This window comes from Phasianus colchicus, chromosome 33, assembly GCF_987193195.1.
Source record: "Phasianus colchicus chromosome 33, bPhaCol1.hap1.1, whole genome shotgun sequence".
In the NCBI taxonomy this organism is placed as follows: Eukaryota; Metazoa; Chordata; class Aves; order Galliformes; family Phasianidae; genus Phasianus; species Phasianus colchicus.
This window is the reverse complement of record NC_143468.1, coordinates 1,379,457-1,400,822: the sequence shown is the minus strand read 5'-3', so window position 1 is coordinate 1,400,822 and position 21,366 is coordinate 1,379,457. Positions and strand designations below refer to the sequence as shown.

Sequence of the window (21,366 nt, the reverse complement as noted above, 5' to 3'; positions counted from 1 at the left end):
CCTCCTCCACATCGCCAGGATTTGGGAACGTGCACGGTGAAGGGAGAGCAGCCCGCTCACTGGAAAGAACGGGAAAAAGGAAAAGAAAAAAGAAAAATACTGTTTATTTCACACCACTACATCAAGTGCATCATGTCTCCCACGTCCCCGGCGTGGCCGCCACCACCGCGCTCCATCTGTCCGTCTGTCTGTCCATCCCTTGTCCGTCTATCCCTATTCATCCATCCCCATCACTCCCCAGGCTCGGGGGGGGGGGGGGGGTGGTCCCACTCCCCAAACCCTCTCCCCTCGCTCTCAGCCTTGCCCATCCCCCCTTAGTGCAGCATCCATGTGGGACCGGGGGGGACACAGCGCTGGGTGGGGAGAACCCCCAGACCTCAGTGCTGTTACACCTTCATTTCGGGGTACACGAGGTTCTATAGTCCTTCAGAGGGCTGAGCACCTGGGGAGGGGGCGAAATAAAGGGCTGAAACCCAACCGGGGCCTTAACGCTATCCGGAAACACAGAAAAGTCACAGAAGAAAGGAGAAAACAGGCGAAAAAAGAAAAAAAAAAAAAAAAAAAAGAACAAAAAAAAAGAACATCGTTCTGGGATGGGAGAACAGACACAGAATGGGGCCCTTCCTCCCCAGGGGGACACGGGGTGCAGGAGGGGTCCGGCACCACGCACAGAACGGGGCGACGAGGCACACGTGTGACACGGGGAGCAAACATGGCTGGGGGGGGGGTGAAGGGGGGCACAGAACGGTGAGGAGGGAACCCCACACCCCCACGGAGCCGAGTGAGGGCTGGGGTGGGGGCAGCGGGTCACAAAGTGCTGATCGATGGCAGAGGCTGCGGGTGAGGGGGTGGGGGGTCGGGTCGGGGGGGGGTCGGAGGGGGGACCCCCATCCTTAGGGGATCTGAAAGACGTTGAGTTTGCTCGTGTTCTTCAGCGTCTGGCGGCGGTTGCAGAACCACACGCGGACGACCTCGCGGTCGTAGTTGAGCTCCTTGGCGATCTCGGTGATCTCCTGGCCCGTGGGCAGCGCGTTCTTCTCGAAGTAGGCGTTGAGCGCCTCGATGGCCTGCGGGGTGAAGGACGTGCGGCGCTTGCGTTTCTTGGACGGCTCCCCGCCAACGAACTCCATCAGGTTCTGCTGGCCCTCCTGGTTGCGCAGCTCCGCTTCGCTCAGCCATTTCTCCAGCACCGGCTTCAGCTTCTGAGCGCTTTTAGGGGTGATGTCGAGCTTCTCGAACCTGCGGGGCCACCAACCCAACCATCCCATGGTTCTGTGATCTTTCAGGACCCTTCCAACGCAACCATCCCATGGTTCTATGATCTTTCAGGACCCTTCCAACGCAACCATTCCATGGTTCTGTGATCTTTCAGGACCCTTCCAACCCAACCATCCCATGGTTCTGTGATCTTTCAAGACCCATCTAACCCAACCATCCCATGGTTCTGTGATCTTTCAGGACCCTTCCTACCCAGCCATCCCATGGTTCCATGACCTTTCAGGACCCTTCCAACCCAACCATCCCATGGTTCTGTGATCTTTCAGGACCCTTCCAACCCAACCATCCCATGGTTCTGTGATCTTTCAGGACCCTTCCAACCCAACCATCCCATGGTTCTGTGATCTTTCAGGACCCTTCCAACCCAACCATCTTATGGCACTATGACCTTTAAGGACCCTTCCAACCCAACTATCCCATAGTTCTGTGATCTTTCAGGACTCCTACAACCCATGAATCCTATCATCTTCAAGGTCCTTACCAACTGAACCATCCCATGGTTCTGTGATTTTTCAGGACCCTTCCAACTCAACAATCTTACATTTCTGTGATTTTAAAGGACCCTTCCAACCCAACCATCCTGTGGTTCTGTGATCTTTAAGGAACTTCCCAAATCCAACCATCCCATGCTTCTGGTTCTGTAACCTTTCAGGACCATTCCAAATCAACCATCCCATGGCTCTGTGCTCCTCCAGGACCATTCCAACTCAACCATCCCATGCCTCTATGACCTTTCAGGACCCCTCCCGACCCAACCATCCCATGGCTCTACAACCTTTCAGGACCCCTCTTAACCCAACCACCCCATGGCTCTACGACCTTTCAGGACCCCTCCTCATCCAACCACCCCATGGCTCTGTGACCTTCCAGGACCCCTCCCAGCCCAACCACCCCATGGCTCTACAACCTTTCAGGACCCCTCTTAACCCAACCACCCCATGGCTCTATGACCTTTCAGGACCCCTCCTAACCCAACCACCCCATGGCTCTACGACCTTTCAGGACCCCTCCTAACCCAACCACCCCATGGCTCTACGACCTGTCAGGAAGCCTCCTAACCCAACCATGTAATGGCTCTGTGACCTTTCAGGACCCTCCCAACCCAACCACCCCATGGCTCTGTGACCTGCCAGGACCCCTCCGAACCCAACCATCCCATGGCTCTACGACCTTTCAGGACCCCTCCGAACCCAACCACCCCATGGCTCTACGACCTTTCAGGACCCCTCCTAACCCAACCATCCCATGGCTCTACGACCTTTCAGGACCCCTCTTAACCCAACCATCCCATGGCTCTACGACCTTTCAGGACCCCTCCCAGCCCAACCACCCCATGGCTCTACAACCTTTCAGGACCCCTCTTAACCCAACCACCCCATGGCTCTACGACCTTTCAGGACCCCTCTTAACCCAACCACCCCATGGCTCTACGACCTTTCAGGACCCCTCCTAACCCAACCACCCCATGGCTCTATGACCTTTCAGGACCCCTCCTAACCCAACCACCCCATGGCTCTACGACCTTTCAGGACCCCTCCCAACTCAGCCATCCCATGCCTCTACGACCTGTCAGGAAGCCTCCTAACCCAACCATGTAATGGCTCTGTGACCTTTCAGGACCCCTCCTAATCCAACCATCCCATGGCTCTACGACCTTTCAGGACCCCTCCCAAACCAGCCATCTCATGGCTCTGTGACCTTTCAGGACCCTCCTAACCCAACCACCCCATGGCTCTACGACCTTTCAGGACCCACACGGGGAGGCTGTAGGGGCTGCCCCATCCCCACGCCGCACCTGCAGATGGCAGACTGGCTGTATGCCGGTCCCTCGGTGGCCGTCAGCGCCTGCCCCACCTGCGTCTGCGTCAGCCCCAGGGACAGACGCCGGATCTTGAAGTTCTTGGCGAATTCCCTGATCTCCTCCAGGTTGATGCCGTCCTCCTCGGCGCTGCTGTTGGGCGCCGCGGGCTCTGCAGGTGGACACACGGCGTGAGCGGCGACGGATCCCACCACACCTCCCCACCCCAAAGGGGAAACACCCCCCACCCCCCCATCCGCCCCTCAGCACCACATGGGAGTGGAGCGACTCACTGGACACCAGCTGGCTGACGGTGGGGGTCTCCGAGCAGGTGATGGGGATGGGGGCCGGGGTCGCCTTGGCTGCTGGGGCTGGGCTGGTGATGACCACGGCTGGCTGGGACAGCGCTGGGGCCGGCTGGATGGGCTGCACCTGGGGGTCAGAGCTGTGTCCCCAACCCAGCCCCACAGCATTGCTATGGGGTGACTGGCACTCTACTGGGACCAGGAACACATAGGAGAACAGTAATGCCCCCAGCCCAGCACCACAGCATCCTTATGGGGTGATTGTCACCCTACTGAGATCAGGGACACATGTGGACAGCAGTGTCCCCAGCCCAGCCCCACAGCATCCCTATGGGGTGACTGTCACCCTACTGAGACCAGGAACACATGTGGATAGCAGTGTCCCCAACCCAGCCCCACAGCATTGCTATGGGGTGACTGGCACTCTACTGGGACCAGGAACACATGGAAGAACAGCAGTGCCCCCAGCCCAGCCCCACAGCATCCTTATGGGGTGACTGTCACCCTACTGGGACCCAGAACAAATGGGAGGACAGCAGTGCCCCCAACCCAGCCCCACAGCATCCCTATGGGGTGACTGGCACCCTGCAGGTACCAGGGACACACGTGGACAGTGGTGTCCCGAGCCCAGCCCCACAGAACCCCTGTAGGGTGACTGTCACCCTACTGGGACCAGGAACACATGGGAGGACAGCAGTGCCCCCAGCCCAGCCCCACAGCATCCTTATGGGGTGATTGTCACCCTACTGAGATCAGGGACACATGTGGACAGCAGTGTCCCCAGCCCAGCCCCACAGAACCCCTATGGGGTGACTGTCACCCTACTGGGACCAGGAACACATGGGAGGACAGCACTGCCCCCAACCCAGCACCACAGTATCCTTATGGGGTGACTGTCACCCTACTGGGACCCAGAACAAATGGGAGGACAGCAGTGCCCCCAGCCCAGTCCCACAGCATCCCTATGGGATAACTGTCACCCTGCAGGTACCAGGGACACATGTGGATAGCGGTGTCCCCAGCCCAGCCCCACAGAATCTGTATGGGGTGACTGTCACCCTACTGGGACCAGGAACACATGGGAGTACAGCAGTGCCCCCAACCCAGCACCACAGCATCTCTATGGGGTGGCTGTCACCCTGCAGGTACCAGGAACACATGGGAGAACAGCACTGCCCCCAGCCCAGCCCCACAGCATCCTTATGGGGTGACTGTCACCCTGCAGGTACCAGGGACACATGGGAGAACAGCAGTGTCCCCAGCCCAGCCCCACAGAACCCCTATGGGGTGACCATCACCCTGCTGCTACGAGGGACACACGGGGGCAGCAGTGCCCCCAACCCAGCCCCCCCTATGGGGTGAGTCGGTGGGGCCGAGCCGATCCACACCCCAAGGATGCTCTCACCCCTCCCCATGCCCGGCGCTCACCTCGCTCTTGCTGGGGGTCTCGGGGGGGCCGCTCTTTTTGCCCGTGGCCGCCTGGATGGTTCCGCTGGCCAACGTGGCGATCACCTGGCCCTGGGCATTGAGCAGCAGCTGCGGGGTCACCGCCTGCACCTGCAGGCTGGGGGTGGGAGCCGGGCTGGCCGCCGCGATGCCGGGGGGGTTCACAACCCAGGGGAGGGTCCCGATCACCTGGGGAGTGGGAGACAGCGTGAGCTGCGGGCGGCCATCCCCCAAAGACCAGCCCACCGCGCCGACCCCTCCCCTACCCCCGCCCACCCCCCCCCGTCCCCCCGGTTAGCGGTACCTGTCCCTGCGCGTTGGTCAGGAGCTGCCCCGCGATGCTCTGCACGCTGGGGATGGTGTTGGCGATCACGGGGGCGGCCGCCAGAGAACCGAGGAGCTGCGTCTGACCCCCCAGGGAAGCGGCACCGATCTGCGGGGAGCGACAGGAGCTGTCACCCCATCGACCCACGGCCAATGTGGGTCGTCCCCCCCCCTCCGTGCCCGCACGGGACAGCAGAGAGGGCTCAGCATCCCACGGAGATGGGGAAACTGAGGCAGGGGAGGGACGCCGGAGGGGCACAGAGCCCTTCGCCCGCGGCACACGGGGTGGCAAACGTTGGGGGGGGGTTGTGGGGGCCGCCCGGCTCCTTACTATGCCCGGGTTAAAGGCGAATCCGGCTGGCTGCACCGCGATCTGGGGCTGCGTCTCCAGCGGTTTCGCTGCGGGAGCGGCGTTGGGTTGCGGTAGGATGGGGGGGGGCTGGGAGGGGTACGAGCTCTGCGGTTGCGGGGGGGGCCGGGGCTGAGCGGGGGGCAGCGGGGCCGGGATGGCCGTGTTGAGGACGGCGGCGGCGGCTGCGGGGAAAGAGACGGAAAGATCGTGAGAGGGGCAGGAGGGGACGCAAAGCCGCCTGCGGGTTCGGCTCCGTCCGTCCCACCCCGAGGACGCTGCGGGTCAGCCGGCAGCTCGGCAACCCCCCCCTCCGTCCCACCTCCTCCCTCGCCCCCCACCAACCCAGGGATGGATCCCTCCGCCCCGCTCTGCACCCACAGAGCCCACGATGCTGACCCCGGGAGGTGAGGGGGGGGGGGAGGGGGTTCCCAGCCCTGAGCCCCGAACCCCGAACCGGACCGCGATCCCACGGCTGCCCCCGGCCCCGAACCCCGCGCCGGTCCTCGTCTCACCCCACCGCCATCCTCCGTCCTGCCCGCCCCTCTCCCGCTCTCCCAGCACCTTTCGGACGCGGGGGGGTCCCGACAAACCCTGCTTCTTCCAACGCCCGCCATTAACCACCGGTGCAGACCCCTCCGGGAGAGGACGGCCGCGGTTCGGCGCAAGCCGGGGAGGAGCAGCGTGCAATTAAGGATGCTGCAAAGCAGAAGAGCACCGGTTACCTTGCAGATTGGCTATAGGCGGTTTGAAAATTCCCCCTGTAGGAGAAGCAGCCGTCAGTCCGGGAAGGGCAGCGACCGTTGCTGTAGGAAATGTCCACACAGCCAGCCCCTGCTGACCTGCCACTTGACCTGCAATACTGATGGGGATAAGAAGAGGTTGAGTAACTGTCCCTGCCGGAACCATTACTCCTGTCACAACTGTTGCTAAGTTTTCCTGAGTCAAGACCTGCAAAAGCAAACAAGATTTAAAAAAGAACAAAAATCAACTCCACTGCACACAGCATCAGCGAGGCAAGAGCGAGCGCGGCCGGTGCTCCCTCCCATCTCACAGCTGGGATCCCAGCTCCACCGACCCCCTCCCTTCCCCTCCCCCTCTCCCCCCCCACCCCCAAAAAGGGGGTGATGCTCCCCCCCCCCCATCCCGGCCCACCCCCACGCGTCGCTCTCTGGCAGCACCTCGGGGGGGAGGGCGCAGAGCGGGGGATGCAGCGGTGGTCCGGGGGGCGGCTCCACACCCTGTGCCACCGCTGCGCTGCGTGCCCCCGACCCGCGGCCCCGTGTGTGTGTGTGTGTGTCCCCATATCCAAGCTGCCCCCCCCGAAATCCCCCCCGTAGTTACCTGCGGGGCTGCTTGCACGGCCAGCGGGGCCAGGGGCTGCGGCTGTTGGCTGCTGGAGGGGCTCACGGTGCCCGTTGTGCCGGCGGGGGCTCCGGTTGGAGGCTTGGCTTTGCCTGGGGAGGGGGAGGAGAGGGGATGAGCGGGAGGATGGGGTGGGGGTGTTGTGTTAAAAAGGGTTGGCAGAGATAACCTCCGGTGTTCCTGTGTGTCCCAGTAGTGGGGTGCCCGGACTGGCACTGTCAGACCCATTGCATTCAATATCTGAACTCTGGATTCCACCCTGGTTCCTCCCCGGAGTGCAGAGCAGCTCCGTCTCAGTGACCCACCGGCCCCATGGGGGGCTGGGCTGTGCTCAGTGAGAACAACGGGACGGGGGGGTGATGGGTGACACTGCGCTGGGGGGGTCAGGTTGGACATCAGGAACAATTTCTCCTCTGGAAGAGAGGTGATGCATCAGCATGGGCTGCTCCTTGGGAGGGACAGGGGGGTCCCCGTCCCCAAGTGATGCTGAGGAACAGAGGAGATGCGGCGCATGGAGATGCATCAGTGGGCACAGGGGGGGGTGGGGTTGGGCCTGGGGGGGATCTCAGAGGTGTTTTCTGATCCCAACGCTTCTGCATCGGGGGGACAGTGATTGGAGCAGTGGGTTCTTCTGGATGGTGGCCATGGAGTGCACTGTGTGCAGGGCGCACGCGAGGACCAACAGTATGAGCAGTGCAAGCAGCCAAACTGTGGGCTGACTCAGCGAGGTTTCTGAGCTGAGCTTCAACAAATCACAGAGTCACAGAATGGTTGGGTTGGGAGGGAGCTCAAGGATCACGAAGCTCCAACCCCACAAAGCCACCAACCTCCACGTTTCACAGCAGCCCAGGCTGCCCAGGGCCCCATCCAACCTGGCCTCCAACACCTCAGGGATGGACGGGGCATCCACAGCCTCTCTGGGCAGCTGTTCCAGCACCTCACCGCTCTCACAGCAAACAACTTCCCCTGACATCCAGCTGAAATCTGCCCTCCCTCAATTCCAGCCATTTCCCCTCGTCCTGCACTTCTCTCCCCTTCCCAAGAGCTGACTCCCCTCCTGTCTGCAGGCTCCCTTGAGGTGCTGAAGGCTGCAATGATTCACCCCGCAGCTTCTTTTCTGCAGGCTGAACGAGCCCAGCTCCCTCAGCCTGTCCTCATAGGGAGGTGCTGCAGCCCTGCTCATCTTCGTGGCTCCTCTGGCCCCTCTCCAGCAGCTCCCTGTCCTTCTTGTCCTGGGACCCCCAGACCTGAACGCAGTGCTGCGGACGGGGCCTCGCGAGAGCAGAGCAGAGGGGGACAATCACCTCCCTGTCCCTGCTGCCTCCCCTCTGCTGATGGAGCCCAGGATCCCATTCGCTTCCCGAGCCACAAGGACACCCTGCTGACTCGTGTTCAGCTTTTCACCCCCCAGGACCCCCAGGTCCTTTTCTGCAGGGCTGCTCTCAAGGCCCGCTGCTCCCAGTCCGTATGGATGCCTGCCATTCCTCCAGTGCCAAACCTTGCACTCGGCCGTGTTGAACCTCATCAGGTTCACCCAGGCCCACCTTTCCAGCCTCTCGAGGTCCCTCTGATGGCACCCCTTCCTCCCACAATCCAATCACAACCCCTCACACCCAAATCGGGGTAACCCTCCCCACCAACACAACACATGGGCACGGAGCCGCGCTGTCTGCGATGCCTTATGCTCTGCATAAAGGATGAGGAGGGCTGGCTTTGCTACCCGAGCGAGGAGCTTTGGTTTGCTTCCAAAAGCCAACCTGCCGTCTCTGTGCCGCGCTGCGTTTCGGTGCCGGGCTGCCCATCCTCGGTGCCGGCATCCCGTGCCGGGGATTCCTGCAGGTCGCTGCCTCCTGGTGGCACCGCCGCTGCTCTGTGCTCCTCCTCGCCTTGAGGTGCCGCGTCCACACCGACCTCCAGCACACGGATGGTTTCATGGCCGGACATGACGATGACCTGAGGACACCCAAAATGACTCAGCTCCGGGATGGGGGGGGGGATTCCATAATCACAGAATGACAGGATGGTTGGGTTGGAAGGGAGCTCAAGGATCACGGAGCTCCAACCCCCTGCCACATGCAGGGCCACCAACCTCCACATTTCACAGCAGCCCGGGCTGCCAGGACCCCATCCAACCTGGCCTCGAACACCTCCAGGGACGGGGCAAATCCTTCCCCACATCCCCAAGGGGAGCTCAAAACCCCCGAGGACAGCGGGGCCCATCTCCCTGCTCTCTTAATGAGCAGCCAAAGGGCTCGGCTGTCATTAACCACAGCACTGGGGGGGGTGATGCCTTCAGCAGTGCCCCCCCCTCCCTGCAGGGCAGCAAGCCTTGCGATGGGATCAAACAGCACCAAGCAAATGCTGAGCACCAACCTCAGAGCCGGAGTGACCCCCATGGGACACACAGAGCCGACCCAAGAGCACTTCCACCACATTTCCCACGGAACTTTGCTTCTCTGGATGATGGAGTGACCAACCGTGGGGTTGCCCACCTCCCTCAACCCCCCCCCTCCCCCCCCCTGGGGACCCATACCTGCTCATTGACCGTCAGCGGGGCATCCTGGCTCCGCACGGCCGCAGCGTCCATTGCTTTGTCCCCGGGAGGTGGCGGAGGGTGGGGGTCCGGCTCAGACCTTCCTCATGCTGCAAAGAAGGGATGCAGCCCCCATCACCCCCCGCCCACCCGGAGCATCGCTCCTTGGGCTGAATTTTCCCCAGCATTGGAGGTGCAATGAGGCGTTCCCAAGGGGGAAAGGCTCACACACCTCTTGGTGGGGGGCTCACACATCATTTGGGGGGGTCACATACTCACCCAGGGGCTCACACACCCACTGGGGTCTCACACACCCACTGGGGGTCTCACACACCCACTGGGGGGCTCACACACCCATCTGGGGTCTCACACACTCATTGGGGGTCTCACACACCTACTGGGGGCTCACACATCATTTGGGGGTCTCACACACCCATCTGGGGTCTCACACACCCATTGGGGGTCTCACACACCCACTGGGAGCTCACACACTCATTGGGGGTCTCACACACCCACTGGGAGCTCACACACCCATTGGGGGCCTCACACACCCACTGGGGGTCTCACACACCCATCTGGGGTCTCACACACTCATTGGGGGTCTCACACACCCACTGGGGTCTCACACCCATTTGGGGTCTCACACACCCATCTGGGGTCTCACACACTCATTGGGGGTCTCACACACCCACTGGGGTCTCACACACCCATCTGGGGTCTCACACACTCATTGGGGGTCTCACACACCCACTGGGGGTCTCACACACCCATCTGGGGTCTCACACACTCATTGGGGGTCTCACACACTCATTGTGGGTACAACTTTCCTGTTGGGGTCTCACACACTCATTGGGGGTCCCACTTTCCTGTCGGGGTCTCACACACCCACCAGGGGGCTCACACACCCATTGGGGGTCTCACATTTTACTGGGGGCTCACACTCTTATTGGGGGGGCTCGAATACCCACCAGGGGGCTCACACTCCTGCTGGGGGTCTCACATACTTACTGGGGTCCCTCTTTCCTGTTGGGGTCTCATACACCCATTTAGGGTCTCACATATTCATTTGGGGTCTCACACACCCATGGGGATTTCACACACCCATTTGGGGTGTCACACACTCATGGGGATCTCACACACCCATCTGGGGTTTCACACATTCATTTGGGGTCTCACACATTCATTTGGGGTCTCACACACCCATGGGGTCTCACAAATTAATTTGGGGTCTCACACACCTATTTGGGGTCTCACACACCCATGGGGTCTCACACACCCATTTGGGGTCTCACACACCCATGGGGTCTCACACATTAATTTGGGGTCTCACACACCCACTTGGGGGTCTCACACCCATTTGGGGTCTCACACACCCATGGGGTCTCACACATTAATTTGGGATCTCACACACCTATTTGGGGTCTCACACACCCACTTGGGGGTCTCACACCCATTTGGGGTCTCACACACCCATGGGGTCTCACACCTTCATTTGGGCTCTTACAGACCCACTGGGGGTCTCACACACTCATTTGGGGTCTCACGCACCCATGGGGCCTCACAAACACACTGGGGGTCTCACACCCATTTGGGGTCTCACACACTCATGGGGTCTCACACATCCATTTGGGGTCTCACACACTCATGGGGTCTCACACATCCATTTGGGGTCTCACACACCCATTTGGGATCCCACACTCCCATTTGGGGTCTCACACACTCATGGGGTCTCACTCACCCATTTGGGATCTCACATGCCCATGGGGGTCTCACACCCATTTGGGGTCTCACACACCCATGGGGGTTTCACACTCCCATTTGGGGTCTCACACACCCATTTTGGGTTTCACACACCCATTTGGGGTCTCACACTCATGGGGGTTTCACACACCCATTTGGGGTCTCACACTCATGGGGGTTTCACACACCCATTTGGGATCTCACATGCCCATGGGGGTCTCACACCCATTTGGGGTCTCACACTGCCGTTGGGGGCTGCACTCCCCCTCCTCCCTCCCCCATTCATCCTTTGGTCCCCCCACTGCACCCCATTAGCAAAGTGCCTCCACAAGAGGTGAGGATGAGCATTTGATGAGGGACGCCTGGGGGACGCGTTTCACCCCGCAGAGGGGTGACGTCCACCATCGTCACCACGTCCTGGTGGCCATCACTGCCACCACTGCTGCCCCGGGACAGAAAGAGAACTGCAGGTTCAAAAAGAACCTCAGAAGGAGTTCTTCTACGCCAAGGGTGGAGGAATGGTGCCTGGAGAGGTGGTGGGTCATCAACCATGGGGTCCTCAATAAATGGGACTTTTCCTGGGCACCCTGATCCTACACACAACCCAGGGGCTGCACCAGGTGGGTATATCCTGATAGGAACATCCATATGGGAACACCATGATGGGAACATCGTGATGGGAACAGCCACATGGGAACATCATGATGGGAACACCCACATGGGAACATCCACATGGGAACATCCATATGGGAACATCATGATGGGAACATCCACATGGGAACCTCCAGATGGGAACATCCATATGGGAACATCATGATGGGAACACCCACATGGGAACATCCACATAGGAACACCATGATGGGAACATCCAGATGGGAACACCCACATGGGAACATCCATATGGGAACACCTGGATGAGAACATCTGGATGAGAAGATCTATATGGGAACATCCACATGGGAACACCATGGTGGGAAGATCCATATGGGAACATGCAAATGGGAACATTTGTATGGGAACACTTGGATGGGAAAATCCATACGGGAATACCCAAATAGAAATGCCTCAATGGGAACGCTTGGATGGGAACATCCAGATGGGAATATCCTGATAGGAACATCCATATGGGAACACCATGATGGGAACATCCTGATAGGAACATCCATATGGGAACACCATGATGGGAGCACCCACATGGGAACATCCATATGGGAACACCTGGATGAGAACACCTGGATGAGAACACCTGGATGAGAAGATCCATATGGGAACATCCACATGGGAACACCATGGGGGAAGTTCCATATGGGAACATGCACATGGGAACATTTGTATGGGAACATTTGTATGGGAAAATCCATACGGGAACACACAAATGGAAATATCTCAATGGGAACACCTGGATGGGAACATCCTGATGGGAATATCCTGATAAGAACATCCATATGGGAACACCATGATGGGTACATCCACATGGGAACACCTGGATGGGAAGACCTGGATGGGAGAACCGTGATGAGAAGATCCATATGGGAACACCTGGATGGGAACATCTGGATGGGAATATCCTGATAAGAACATCCATATGGGAACACCAGGATGGGAACATCCACATGAGAACACCTGGATGGGAAGACCTGGATGAGAACAACCATAAGACATCATCCATATGGGAGCACCTGGATGGGAATACCCAGATGGGAAGACCATGATGGGAAGATCCATATGGGAACATCTGTATGGGAACACCCAAATGGAAACACCCTGATGGAAAAGCCTGGATGGGAATGTCCTGGTGGCAACATCGTGATGGGAAGATCCATGTGGGAACACCCAAAAGGGAACACGTGGATGGGAAAATCCATATGGGAAAAGTCCTGGATGGAAACACCTGGATGGGACATTCATATGGGAACCCATGTATAGGAATGCCTGGATGAGAAGGTCCATATAGGAACACCCAAATGGGAACATCCATATGGGAACACCCTGATGGGAAGGTCCATATGGGAACACCCAAAAGGGAACACGTGGATGGGAAAATCCATATGGGAAAAGTCCTGGATGGAAACACCTGGATGGGACATCCATAAGGGAACCCATGTATAGGAATGCCTGGATGAGAAGGTCCATATGGGAACATCCATATGGGAACACCCTGATGAGAACACCATGAGGGGAAGGAGCAAGGAGAGGAGCAAGGAGACCTGAACTGACTGCATAGGGTAGGAGTGGAGGGAAATGTGGGTGGGGAGGGTGGGAAGAGAGGAACAGTGGTGGGTTGTGTTAGAAGGGTCCTTAAAGATCACAGAACAATGGTTGGGTTGGAAGGGTCCAGAAAGAACACAGAAGCATCGGATGGTTGTGTTGGAAAGGTCCTGAAAGATCATAAAGCCATGGGATGGTTGGATTGGAAAGGACCTTCAAGATGATAGAAGCAGGGGATGGTTGGGTTGGAAGGGACCTTAATGGTCACAGAACCATAGGATGGCTGAGCTGAAAGGGTTCTGAAAGATCATAGAACCATGGGATGGTTGGGTTGGAAGGATTCTTGAAGATCACAGAACCATGGGATGGTTGGGTTGGAAGGGTCCTGAAAGATCACGGAACCATGGGATGGATGGGTTGGAAGGGTCCTGAAAGGTCACATAACCGTGGGATGATTGGGTTGGAAGCGTCCTGGAAGATCATAGAACCATGGGATGATTGAATTGGAAGGGCCCTTAAAGATCACAGAACCATGGGATGCTTGGGTTGGAAGGGTCCTGAAAGATCATAGGACCATTGTACAGTCAGGCTGAAAGGGTCCTGGAAGATCATAGAACCATGGGATGGTTGGGTTGGAAGGGTCCTGAAAGGTCACAGAACCATGGGATGATTGGGTTGGAAGGGACCTTGAAGATTATAGAACCATGGGATGATTGGGTTGGAAGAGTCCTTGAAGCTCACCCAATTTGACCCCCCCCCCACTCCCACCCCAGGGTGCTCTGGGGGCACCCACTGCTCACTCACAGTTTGCTCTGGGGACCGCAGACTGCAGTTGGGTTGGGGATGTCCCAGTCCTTGGGTGGCACCTGGGGTCACGCCGTCAGCTGTGGGGAAAGAGAAAGCAGAGCTGAGGCCATGGGGCTGAGAATCATCCCCATCCCATCCCATCCCATCCCATCCCCATCCCCATCCCCATCCCCATCCCCATCCCCATCCCCATCCCCATCCCCACATCCACTCCATCCCATCCCATCCCCATGGATTCAGCAGCCAACACATTCAGCTCAGCAAAATGCATCGATCCATTGAGGAAAGCAATGGAGAGCAATTAGGGCCGGGCGATTAAGGGGACGTTGGTCCCATCAGCTCCGAGCTGTTTGGTGGCACAATTCGGATCCGGGAGCTCCCCTGGATGCAGTGCTACGTTTGAGCTTCTTCACACTTTTTTTTTTTTTTTTTTTGCAATTAATGGGACAATTAATTGGTGCAGATGGCGGCGCACAGCGCGTGGTGAGCAGAGCCGTTCGGCAACAGATGGTGGCCAGAACCAAAATGCACAAAATAATAATATTAAAAAAAAGAGGGGAGGGGGGGGAGAAGGAAGGGATGGAGAGGACCACCGGAGCTGCTCCAAGTGATTACAGCCCCGTGTTAATTACGGCACTGATGAGTCACACGCGGATCCCACGTGGGCGGATCTCTCCGTCAGTGAGGGATCCGATGGGGTTAATTGGGGCCGGGTCATATGGGGACAATGGGGACGTGGGGATGGGGATGAGGGGATGGGGTGCTAAGTAATGGCCTCATTATCCCAGTTTCAGTCCTTTGCAATTCCCATCCCAGGGAATGCACGCCGCTGCGTCTCCCAGTTCATAGAGTCTCCCATGTTGGAAGGGATCCATTGGGATCGATGAGGTCATCAAATATGGGAAGCACCCACTGGGATCAATGAGTACATGAAGCATGCGTTGGGTTCAGTGAGGTCACTGAATGGAGGAAGGGATCCATTGGGATCAGTGAGGTGATCAAATATGGGACGGGACTCATTGGGATCAGCGAGGTCATTGAGTATGGGAAGGGATCCATAGGGATGAATGAGGTCATTGAATGCAGGAAGGGACCCATTGGGATCAATGAGGTGATTAAATATGGGAAGGGACCCATTGGGATCAAATATGGGAAGCACCCATTGGGATCAAGGAGGTTACTGAATATGGGAAGGGTCCCATTGGGATCAATGGGGTGATCAAATATGAGAGGAGACCCATTGGGATCAAACATGGGAAGCACCATTGGGATCAATAAGGTCATTGAATATGGGAAGGGTCCCATTGGGATCAATGAGTTCATTTGAATACAGGAAGGGACCCATTGGGTTCAATGAGGTGATCAAATATGGGAAGAGACCCTTTGGGATCAAATATGGGAAGCACCCATTGTGATCAAGGAGGTCACTGAATATGGGAAGGGTCCCACTGGCATCAATGGGGTGATCAAATATGGGAAGGGACCCATTGGGATCAATAAGGTGATCAAATATGAGAGGAGACCCATTGGGATCAAATATGGGAAGCACCCATTGGGATCAAGGAGGTCATTGAATACGGGAAAGATCCCACTGGGGTCAATGAGGTGATCAAATATGGGAAGAGACCCATTGGGATCAAGTATGGGAAGCACCATTGGGATCAATAAGGTCATTGAATATGGGAAGGGTCCCACTGGGATCAATGAGTTCATTTGAATACAGGAAGGGACCCATTGGGTTCAATGAGGTCACTGAATATGGGAAGAGACCCATTGGGATCAAATATGGGAAGAGACCCACTGGGATCAAATAGGGGAAGCACAATTGGGATCAGTGGGGTCATCAAATACAGGAAGGGACCCATTGGGATCAATGAGGTGATCAAATATGGGAAGGGACCCATTGGGATCAAATATGGGAAGCACCCATTGGGATCAGTGGGGTCATCAAATACAGGAAGGGACCCACTGGGATCACCAAACCCAATCCAACGTGTGGAGAAAAGTGGGAAAACGCGACCTGAATTCCCCTACCACCCCAAATCCGTCTGCTCCCCCCTCAGACAGGGTGGGGGGGTTATGGGGTCAGGGAGATGCGCATGGAGACAAAATGGGGGGGAAGAAGGGGGGGTGAGTAGGGCACATCATAGGGGCACTAAGGGGGATTTGGGGAGCCTCCAAACCCCCAATGCTTTCACCACACACACGCAGTGCCCCCAGTGCCCCCCCCTGCAGCGATCCCACATCTACCAGTGGGGAAACTGAGGCACGGGACAGAGCCCCCCCCCCCACCATGCACCCTATGGGCCCCTCGGGCTGCCCTACGATCCCATGATCCCCACCGCCCCACATTGGGGGAAGTGAAAGGGGGGGGGAGGGGGGCAGCCCCCCATTGCTCCTCCCCGGGACCCCCTGAGGGGTTCTTCCCTTCGGAGCTGTTTTCATGTCTGTGGGGGGGGATATGGGGGGGCTTGTGGGAGGTTGGGGGGGTTTGGGGGGGGTTGGCTGCCACGTGGGGCTTTAACTCCGCTATCCCCCAAATCCTCTTTGCGCCACCGAACGCAGCTGCTCTGCTCTATCAGCCGTGCCCGCTTTTACCACTGTCAGCCCCCAAACCCCACATCCCTTAAAGGGTTTCGGGGGGGAGGGGGGGGCAGACCCCCGCCCTGACCCCAAACCAGACCCTCGGGGAACGCAGGATCCCCTCCTCCTGCATCGTAACCCCCCCCTCCCCAGCAATGCCCTCGCATGGGGTAAGGATCCCCCACCCCCAAGGTAACAACAGAGCGGAGCCGACACCCCCAAATCCCCCCCACCCCTTTCCCCGTGGGGGGGGGCACAGTCATCCCCCCCCAAAGCACTCCAGTGTCCCCCCACGGCCCCCCCCATCTCCTATCCGCACCCTAAATCCTGCATGACCCCCATCCCGGGGTGCTGCCCCCCCCCAAATCCCACCTAAACCTCAATGCCCCCACCTCGCTCTCCCCATAACCCCCCCCACCCTGCAAATCACAAAGCTCCCAGCTCGTGCCCCCCACAACCCCCCCCGTCCCCCTAAATCTCAGTGTCCCCAACTCACGACCTCCACCTCAATGCCCCCAACTCACCCCATTACCCCCCTGCTCTGTGCCCCCCCCCCCCCAAACCTCAAAGCCCACAGGTCGTGATCCCCATAAAGCCCCACATCCTACAACCCACTAAACCCCACTGCCCCCCAACGTGCTCACCCCATAACCCCCCACCCTGTGCCCCCAATCCCCCAGTGCCCCTACATTATTTCCTGTCTGCCCCCCCATTCTATGTCCCCCTAAATCTGCGTTCCCAAATCGTGCCCCCCCCCACATCTCCATGCCCACCTCACTCACCCCATAACCCCCCCCACCCTGTGCCCCCACAAACCCCAATGCCCCAAAGTTACGCCCCCCATAAACCCCCCCATCCTGTCCCTAAACCTCAAAGCCCCCACTCTGCACCCCCCCACATCTCAATGCCCTCAACTCACCCCATAACCCCCCCGAACCCAACAAACCCCACTGCCCCAAAGTTGTGCCCCCCATAACCTCCCCCACCCTCTGACCCCTAAACCTCACTGCCCCCACGCTGTGCCCCCACAACTCACCCCATAACCCCACAACTCTGCAACCCCTTCACCTCACTGCCCCCACAACGCCCCCCACCCTGTGCCCCCCAAACATCCAGCTCCCCAAATCGTGCCCCCCCCACATCTCCGTGCCCACCTCACTCACCCCATAACCCCCCACCCCGTGCCCCCACAAACCCCAATGCCCCAGTCACGCCCCCCATAAGCCCCCCATCCTGTCCCTAAACCTCAAAGCCCCCACTCTGCGCCCCCCCACTCACCCCATAACCCCAAATATCCCACAAACCACAATGCCCCAAAGTTGTGCCCCCATAAACCCCCCCACCCTCTGACCCCGAAACTTCACTGCCCCCACGCTGTGCCCCCACAACTCACCCCATAACCCCCAAACTCTGCAACCCCTAAACCTCACTGCCCCCACAACTCCCCCCCACCGTGTGCCCCCACAAACCCCAATGCCCCAATCTAATGCCCCCCATAACCCCCCCCATCCTGTCCCTAAACCTCAAAGCCCCCACTCTGCGCCCCCCCACTCACCCCATAACCCCAAATATCCCACAAACCCCACTGCCCCAAAGTTGTGCCCCCATAAACCCCCCCACCCTCTGACCCCTAAACCTCACTGCCCCCACGCTGTGCCCCCACAACTCACCCCATAACCCCACAACTCTGCAACCCCTAAACCTCACTGCCCCCACAACGCCCCCCACCCTGTGTCCCCCAAACATCCAGCTCCCCAAATCGTGCCCCCCCCACATCTCCGTGCCCACCTCACTGACCCCATAACCCCCCACCCCGTGCCCCCACAAACCCCAATGCCCCAAAGTTACGCCCCTCATAAGCCCCCCCATCCTGTCCCTAAACCTCAAAGCCCCCACTCTGCTCCCCCCCACATCTCAATGCCCTCAACTCACCCCATAACCCCCCCGAACCCAACAAACCCCACTGCCCCAAAGTTGTGCCCCCATAACCCCCCCCACCCTCTGACCCCTAAACCTCACTGCCCCCACGCTGTGCCCCCACAACTCACCCCATAACCCCCAAACTCTGCAACCCCTTCACCTCCATGCCCCCACAACGCCCCCCACCCGTGCCCCCCAAATCGTGCCCCCCCACATCTCCATGCCCACCTCACTGACCTCACAACCCCCCACCCCATGCCCCCACAAACCCCAATGCCCCAAAGTTACGCCCCCCATAAGCCCCTCCATCCTGTCCCTAAACCTCAAAGCCCCCACTCTGCGCCCCCCCACTCACCCCATAACCCCAAATATCCCACAAACCACAATGCCCCAAAGTTGTGCCCCCATAAACCCCCCCCACCCTCTGATCCCGAAACCTCACTGCCCCCACGCTGTGCCCCCACAACTCACCCCATAACCCCACAACTCTGCAACCCCTAAACCTCACTGCCCCCACAACGCCCCCCACCCGTGCCCCCCAAACATCCAGCTCCCCAAATCGTGCCCCCCCACATCTCCATGCTCACCTCACTGACCCCATAACCCCCCACCCCGTGCCCCCACAAACCCCAATGCCCCAGTCACGCCCCCCATAAGCCCCCCATCCTGTCCCTAAACCTCAAAGCCCCCACTTGGCACCCCCACATCTCACCCCATAACCCCCAAACTCTGCAACCCCTAAACCTCATTGCCCCCACAACGCCCCCCACCCTGTGCCCCCACAAACCCCAATGCCCCAAAGTCACATCCCCCATAAGCCCCCCCATCCTGTCGCTAAACCTCAAAGCCCCCACTCTGCGCCCCCCCACTCACCCCATAACCCCATGTATCCCACAAACCCCAATGCCCCAAAGTTGTGCCCCCCCACCCTCTGACCCCGAAACCTCACTGCCCCCACGCTGTGCCCCCACAACTCACCCCATAACCCCACAACTCTGCAACCCCTTCACCTCACTGCCCCCACAACGCCCCCCACCCGTGCCCCCCAAACATCCCTAAATCGTGCCTTTCCAACGACCCCCCCGCCGCGCAGCCCAGCTCCCCATTTCCCCAAACCCCCCCCGCGCCCCCCAAATCTCCGTGCCCCCAAATCTCCGTGCCCCCACGCTGCGCCCCACATCTCAACACCCCCAACTCGCCCACCCCCACCGCGTGCCCCCCAAACCCCAAAGTCCTCCCTCCCCCCCCCGCCCCCCAGCAGCAGCCGCCGCCCGACCCCCCCCCCCCCCAAATCCACCCCGCAAACCCCCCGCAACCGATCCCCCGCACCGCTCTCTCTCTCTTTATCATAAATATATAAATTATGCTAATTACCGCATTGCATATTCACCGCGCCGGGCCCCACCGCCCCCCGCCCGGCCCCCGCGCGGCCCCGCAGCGCCCCGCACTCACCGCACCGCACCGCACCGCGGTCACCGCTGCACCGCGCGGCGGCGGCGGCGGCGGCACAAAGGGGCGGGGGGGGGGGGGGCGGGGGGGGGGGGAGTGGGGAGTGATGAGGGGTGGGGGGGGAGGGGGGGGGGGGGCGGCCCCGGAGCGTTGCGGGGTGAGAAAAGAGAGGAGATGCGGGGGGGGGGGTTGGAGGGAGAGCTGAGGTTTTGGGGCCGTTTGGGGCGAATCGGTGGATTTTTGGGGTGGGTTTTTTTTTTTTGTTGTTTTCTCGGCTTGGGGATTTTTTTTTTTTTTTTTTTTTTCCTCCCTTTTGCTGCTGCGTCATGAACATAATTTATGCGCGCGGCCTTTGCCGCAGCCGCGGGGCTGCACCGCGCACAGCGGCCGCCGGGGGCGCGCGGAGACCCCCCCCCCCCACCCCCCCCCTTCAGTCTCCTCTCCCCCCCCGACCCCGGAGTGAGACCTCAAAGCGGAGCCCAGCCCCGACCCCCCCCCCCCCCCCCCAATCCCCCCAGCCCCGAAGTCAAAGCGTCAGAACACTGAGACCCCCCCCAAAAGCACAGCCCCCCCCCTCTCTCCTCCCCCCACCGACGCCGAGACCCCCGAAGTCACAGCTTCTCGACTCCCGACACCCCCGTCCGTGAATCCTCCCAGCACCGAGACCCCCAAAATGAGAGCTCCACAAAACCGCCGCCGCCCCTCCAACCCTGAGACCCCCAGAGTCGGGGTTTCTCAAGTCCCGACACCCCCCCCCCCCCCCCCACATGAATCCCCCAAACCGGAGCCCCCCCCGAGACCCCCCAAACTGAGAGCTTCCCACATCCAGAACCCCCCCAAAGCCCGATAGTCAGAGGTCTGAAACACCAAAGTCCTCAGAACCCCAAATTGGAGACACCCCCCCCCTCCCCCCCCGGGACCCCTGAAATGAGAAATCCCCACAACCGCAGCCCCAACCGAAATCAGAGCTTCTCAAGTCCCGAGAGACCCCCATTCATTAATCCTCCCCCCAAACCGGAGCCCCCCCCCCCCCCGAGAATCCCCAAAGCGAGAGATCCTCACAACCAGAGCCCCCTCCCCAAGCTCGGAGACCCCCCAAAACGGATCCCCCCCCCCGTCTACAGTCCTGAGACCCCCAAACCAGACCCTCTCCAGACTCCTAAAGTCTCTCCAGCCCCGAGACCCCCAAACTCAGAGCTCCCCACAACCAGAGCCCCCTCCCCACGCCCTAAGAACCCCCCCAGCTCCAACAACTCCCCCC

General features: G+C 59.5%; 1 protein-coding gene across 3 annotated transcripts; it reads right to left on the bottom strand.

The window, feature by feature from the left end:
- Positions 1 to 88: 88 nt before the first annotated feature.
- On the bottom strand, positions 89 to 20,049 carry POU6F1 (POU class 6 homeobox 1). 3 transcript variants are annotated; one of them, XM_090128399.1, is made up of 12 exons: positions 20,031 to 20,049; positions 14,151 to 14,230; positions 9,399 to 9,508; positions 8,623 to 8,818; positions 6,845 to 6,957; positions 6,226 to 6,451; positions 5,483 to 5,685; positions 5,132 to 5,260; positions 4,810 to 5,016; positions 3,370 to 3,508; positions 3,074 to 3,248; positions 89 to 1,239 (listed from the first exon to the last, which is right to left on the bottom strand). In XM_090128399.1, the coding sequence occupies exons 3-12, from the start codon at positions 9,450 to 9,452 to the stop codon at positions 894 to 896; spliced, it is 1,788 nt and encodes a 595-aa protein (XP_089984525.1). In that variant the 5' UTR covers positions 9,453 to 9,508; positions 14,151 to 14,230; positions 20,031 to 20,049; the 3' UTR covers positions 89 to 893. The 3 variants fall into 3 exon arrangements, with proteins under 3 accessions (XP_089984525.1, XP_089984526.1, XP_089984527.1); XM_090128400.1 differs by lacking the exon at positions 20,031 to 20,049 and having other exon boundaries at positions 6,226 to 6,261; positions 6,343 to 6,451; positions 14,151 to 16,596; XM_090128401.1 differs by lacking the exons at positions 89 to 1,239; positions 20,031 to 20,049 and adding an exon at positions 1,256 to 2,800 and having other exon boundaries at positions 3,020 to 3,248; positions 14,151 to 16,599.
- Between the last annotated feature and the right edge of the window lie 1,317 nt (positions 20,050 to 21,366).

Excerpts from the sequence above, each read along its gene's own strand:
- POU6F1 (XM_090128399.1), bottom strand. The coding sequence starts at position 9,452 with ATGGACGCTGCGGCCGTGCGGAGCCAGGATGCCCCGCTGACGGTCAAT. Across the intron at positions 5,261-5,482 it reads TCGCCTTTAACCCGGGCATA|ATCGGTGCCGCTTCCCTGGG; the intron begins GTAAGGAGCCGG and ends CGCTCCCCGCAG. Across the intron at positions 1,240-3,073 it reads AGCCAGTCTGCCATCTGCAG|GTTCGAGAAGCTCGACATCA; the intron begins GTGCGGCGTGGG and ends GTGGCCCCGCAG.